This window comes from Penaeus vannamei, chromosome 7 (genome assembly GCF_042767895.1).
Source record: "Penaeus vannamei isolate JL-2024 chromosome 7, ASM4276789v1, whole genome shotgun sequence".
Lineage (NCBI taxonomy): Eukaryota > Metazoa > Arthropoda > Malacostraca > Decapoda > Penaeidae > Penaeus > Penaeus vannamei.
In genome coordinates, this window is record NC_091555.1 from 43,911,028 (window position 1) to 43,916,319 (window position 5,292).

At 40.7% G+C, this 5,292-nt stretch overlaps 1 protein-coding gene across 1 annotated transcript; it reads right to left on the bottom strand.

Annotated features, from left to right (window-relative positions):
* Positions 1-1,162: 1,162 nt before the first annotated feature.
* On the bottom strand, positions 1,163-3,962 carry LOC113828561 (uncharacterized). Its single transcript, XM_027381564.2, has 5 exons — positions 3,700-3,962; positions 3,018-3,114; positions 2,575-2,792; positions 2,277-2,472; positions 1,163-1,757 (listed from the first exon to the last, which is right to left on the bottom strand). The coding sequence occupies exons 2-5, from the start codon at positions 3,088-3,090 to the stop codon at positions 1,351-1,353; spliced, it is 894 nt and encodes a 297-aa protein (XP_027237365.2). The 5' UTR covers positions 3,091-3,114; positions 3,700-3,962; the 3' UTR covers positions 1,163-1,350.
* Positions 3,963-5,292: the final 1,330 nt, after the last annotated feature.

The following is a 5,292-nucleotide window of genomic DNA, read 5'->3' on the forward strand; positions in this document are numbered from 1 at the left end:
TAGAGAGGAGGGGAAGGAGGGAGGTGGCTTTATCTTCTTTTATCTCGGTTTGGATAATATCTTTTTCCTGTTTTTCTTTTTTTTCTCTCTCTCTGTGTATATCAGATATCTTGGTCTCTTCCTTTCTGTTATCTTGGAGAAGTGATAAGTTCCTTTTTTCTTTTTTCTTTTTTCGTTTTTTTTTCTTTGTCTTTTTTTCATTTTCTTTCGTTTTTTTCATATTCTTCGGTTGCTTCCCCCTATACATATTTTCTCTTTTCTTTTTCTGATTTTTTTATGCTGTCTATTGTTTCTTTTTGTTTTTGCTTTTTCATCTTTGTGGGTTTGTGTGTGTGTCTGTCTGTCTGTCTGTGTACGTGTTTCACCCGGTCTAAAAAAAAAAAGGTAAAGAAACTGAAAACCAAGGCAACACTTTACTTTGAATGTTAGTTCATAAAGACATAAACAAAAGATTCGAAAAACACTTGCACATAAGAGAATAAGCAAAACGGAAAAAATGTATTTGTTTTCAAACACACGGATGAGCCTAATGACCTTTGTGATCATATTGAAAAGATCAATATGAATATATAATACAAACATTTATTTACATAGGAATAAGCACGCATGCACGCACGCACACACACACACACACACACACACACACACACACACACACACACACACACACACACACACACACACACACACACACTCACTCACTCACTCACACACATAAACACACACACAAACACACACTCACACACATGTATGTATATGTATGTATATATATATATAATTATATATATATATATATATGCATATATCTATACATACATATTTATATTCATATATATATATATATATATATATAAATACATACATACATATAGATAGATAGATAGATAGATAGATAGATAGATATAGATATAGATACATATATATATATATATATATATATATATATATATATATATATATATATATATATATATATATATATATATATATATATATATACATACATACATATACACATATATATGCATGTCTATATATACATATTTAAATTCATATATATATATATATATATATATATATATATATATACATATATATACATATATACATATATATTCATTATTCATATATATACCTATATATATACATATATATAAATACTTTTATATTCATATATATGTATATGCGTGTATGTGGTATTCATATGCACATCAATGCATCCAGAGACAAAGCCACAATAAGCAACTGCACCGTAGTGTTGCCGACGCAGCGAGCGACCAAAGGGCCGAGCGAGGGCGGCCCGACTCCGCTCCTGAAGAAGGCTTGCGACCCGGAGGAGGCCACTCCCGCCTACGGAAGGGCGCCGTAAATGCTATTCACGCTCTCGTACGAAGTGGCCGCCTCTGCCGCGCCCACCGGAACTTCCTCATACACATGTTCACCCTCTGTCGACTGAGGGGCATGGCGGTGCCCCCTCATGCCTCGCTCCCTCCTCACGGCTTCTTCAGGCGGGAATTCGAGAGGGCAGGGCGGCACGGGTGGGGGCAGGTCCTGGGCCCCGAGAGAGACCAAGGGCAGGTCGTCCTCCTGGCGGCGGGCTGTCTCTCCTGCGCTCCGCCTGCCGCGCCTCACGGAGGTCCAAATGTTGCGCAGGACCGACAGGAAACAGATCGGCAGAAGCAGCAGCAAACTGATTCGCCAAACATCATTTGACACGCACGGGACCTTCGCTTTGTTTTCTGAGGGCAGTGTCACCTCTGCAGGCAATAGAAAAAATGAATGGTTATCAGCGAAATATCCACACGATCATTTTATCTTGCGTGTCCATTCTTAAAATTGAAAAGAAATTTCAATCCTCAGTGAAACACATTTAGCGATAAGAAATAAAAATGGAAAGGAATGCATTAAAGATGATTTCGCAAAACTCCGACTTATGTGTGATTGTTTCATTTTTATTATTATTATTATTAATTGCCTCCTTTATTGATATCCGGTATTCCTGAGAAGCTCAACAGCAAGACCGTCCTTATTTTAGCATAACTGACAAGAATATTTGTTAAATCTGTATACAAAAAACTGCGGGAATGAAGTCATGTATCTTGTAGTATATTGATGGAAATAAACTGCTCTGTCTATATAAAGACATACGACAGATAAATTTATCCATGCATCTCAATGCTGTTAATAGTTAAATATATCGCATATTATCACACATTCTTTTCAGGATCGAAGGGGTAGTTCATGACATCAAAGTATCTCTCGTGTCATTTTCTCACCTGCAGAGATTGCATCCTTACGATGGTCAGCGAAGAAAGATGTAGGTTTGGTGTTGTTTGAACAATTAAAGGCAAGCATGGCCCTCCCTTCTACTTTTATTTGTAGCTCTTTCAGTGAACAATTTGAGCAGTTTCCCAGGATTCGAGTCACATTGATAGCCGGGATGGACACACTTGGAAAGCTTCTGATATTTGTCTGAGGAAAAAAATACAATGATGTAAGTTTAGTTCTGATATATCGAATGATACTTTGGGAATATTCTGTAAATCACTTTCTAAGACGGACTTTTCTGGTTACCTTTGTGGTTGAGAATTCTATCTGATTCCATTCCTTAGGGAGAAGCTGAGTCTCATTCTTCAAATTGAATGTCTCGACTACTTCCTCATCTCCAGTGGCATTTAAAAACGATGTGAAGGATAGCGAAGACAGAGAGGAACCAGGCCACAGGTAGAAGGGTTTTCTTGTTTCATCTTTTAGTTCCACAGTATTATTGTTCATTTCCGTGATGACACATCCTGCGCGGAGAAAGGCAACGGAATGCATGAGGCAGCACTTACTCCTTCAGACTTTGAAATTGGTCATGAGCATCATGCACATCATCATCTTCACCATCAAGCATCATGCACATCATCATCTTCATCATCACACCATACTTGCAACCGCGTGTTTATCTGTGCACGTGTGTGTCTTGGGCCGCTTGGTGCCCGACAAGACAAGGAAGAAGGAAGACGCTACTCTACCTCGGGGTCCGCTGGCATCGGCCGCCGACAGGAAGACGCCCAAGCACAGAGCAAGCAGACGCAGCAGCCTCATGGTCCGCTTGAAGGGCCGCGCGACCTGTGGGGAGGGAAGGCATCCGCTTCGGTGTCTGTGTGGATTATCACGTTTTATTCCGCTTCCTTTCGCTCGAGGTGAAGCAAGCTCGGTGACGATTCAGTGTAAGTGATGATGTGATAATAAAAAAAAATGATATAGCTGTTGGTGGCATTTCAGAGCTCGCCGCCATGAAAGGAAGGGAAATCAAGAGGTAAACTAGGAGCACTCAGACAGCGCATACCTCCGCCAAGGCAATAAGGTCACTGACGCAACTAAAACATTCACACTTCGAGAATTAGATTAAAATCACCTTTCTCAAGCACATAGCTGACGTCCGTAAATATAATCTCTTTGACGGAGGCAAGCCAGTAGGGCTGATGATGCAATCGTCCAAAAAACCCTGGATCCGGATCACGACCGAAATTTAATAGAATCCAAGTTATTAATAGAATCCAAGCTAGGCGAAGGCACACCTCTGGTAAAGAAAATTCAGAAAAACTACTCATAACTTAGGACTTATCCTGCTCGCCAACATACACACGTGACCAGTAAAAGTAAAAGTTCCCTCAATCCTTAAAAAAGGTGGAAAAAATCCCGATAGATCACATGCGTTGAGGATATTTTACACACGAAATAATATCTTCCTAAAAATAAGAACCGCCACACACAGACACTCCTTACGACAGCTTTTTTGGTCGAACACTAAGACGGAAGCGCAGCGGCATCTCGTTCCTTCCTGTCTCTAGAAGCTACCAATTCCTCCTTTTACAAGAGTGCTTTCGCAATGACTTGCCAATCATTTGACTTTCATGATTTTCCATATGATTTTCTTATTTTATATATACGTTTTAATAATTTTTTCTTTCCCTTTTTTAGTTGTTTTTTTAGGATTGAATTATTCTTCCATCCACTCTCCTTCCAAACTAGGCACACGCGATGGCAACACGACCTCGTACGATACTGCATTTGTTTTCTTCTTTTCTTGTGAACGTGTCTTTGCATGCTCCCTGCCCCTCGCTGGCTGAGTTCCGCGAGACCCCAAAGGTTCCCAAGACCTAACAGGACGCAGGTCACGAGAAGCAACGGCGACATCACGTTCCACAGGTCAGGACGAGCAACAGGGTCATCACTCTTTAGTGTATTTTCTGAAGCAAAAATAATAAAATATTCAGTTAATAGCAAACTCCATTTTCTTTGCCGTTCATTCTTTACCTTGAGAGGATGGTTAATATAGTACATAAAGGAAATCAGATTGAGGATTGTGAGGCATCCGGGCCTCCCTTCTTCTGCCTCCCCCGCTTTCTTTCTTTTTCCTACCTACCTCCTACTTCCTTCTTTTCTTTCTCTTCCTCCTATTCTCTCTCTTCCTCTCCCACTCTCTCATTCGTGCTGATTTTGTTCCTCTTCTCCCCCCCCTACTACTCTCTCCTTTTTGCTGCCCTTCTTCCTCCTCCTCTCTCTACCTCCCACTTACCCTTGCTGTTCTCCCCCCCCCCCCTCCCTCTCTCTCTCTCTCTCTCTCTCTCTCTCTCTCTCTCTCTCTCTCTCTCTCTCTCTCTCTCTCTCTCTCTCTCTCTCTCTCTCTCTCTCTCTCACTCACTCACTCACACACACACATACGCGCGCGCGCGCGCAAATATCCACATGAACGTTTTTTCATGTGCGTCCATTCTCGACCCTGAAAAGATATTCCAATCCTCAATTGATCACATCCAGTGATAAGAAATAAAAATGGTAGGGGAGCATATAAGAGGACCGTGTTAGCAAAATTTACTGGAATAACTGCTCAGTCTTTATACGAAAAACAATGGGGGTGACGTCATGCATCTCATTGCTAATAGTATATTGATAATATGTTCTGTCTATTCAAAGAAAACCGATGATGAGTTTAACCATGCATCTCACTGCTGCTGAAATAATTACACCGTATATTATCACACATATATTCGGGATCGAAAAGGTAGTTCAATATATCAAAATACTTATACTGCCACCCCCCCCCCACCGGTAGAGACTGCATTAAGAGAGCCATAAATGATGGAAATAATACTCACGAAGCTCTCAAGATAGACTGACACGACCCTTCAGGCTGAATATAAACGCAAGAAGAGGAATATGAAAACGCTCAACCACTCTTCGAAAACAAATCATCTTAAAAGTAAGTTCGATGGATGTAGAAACGATTCTGCCGAAACGTGG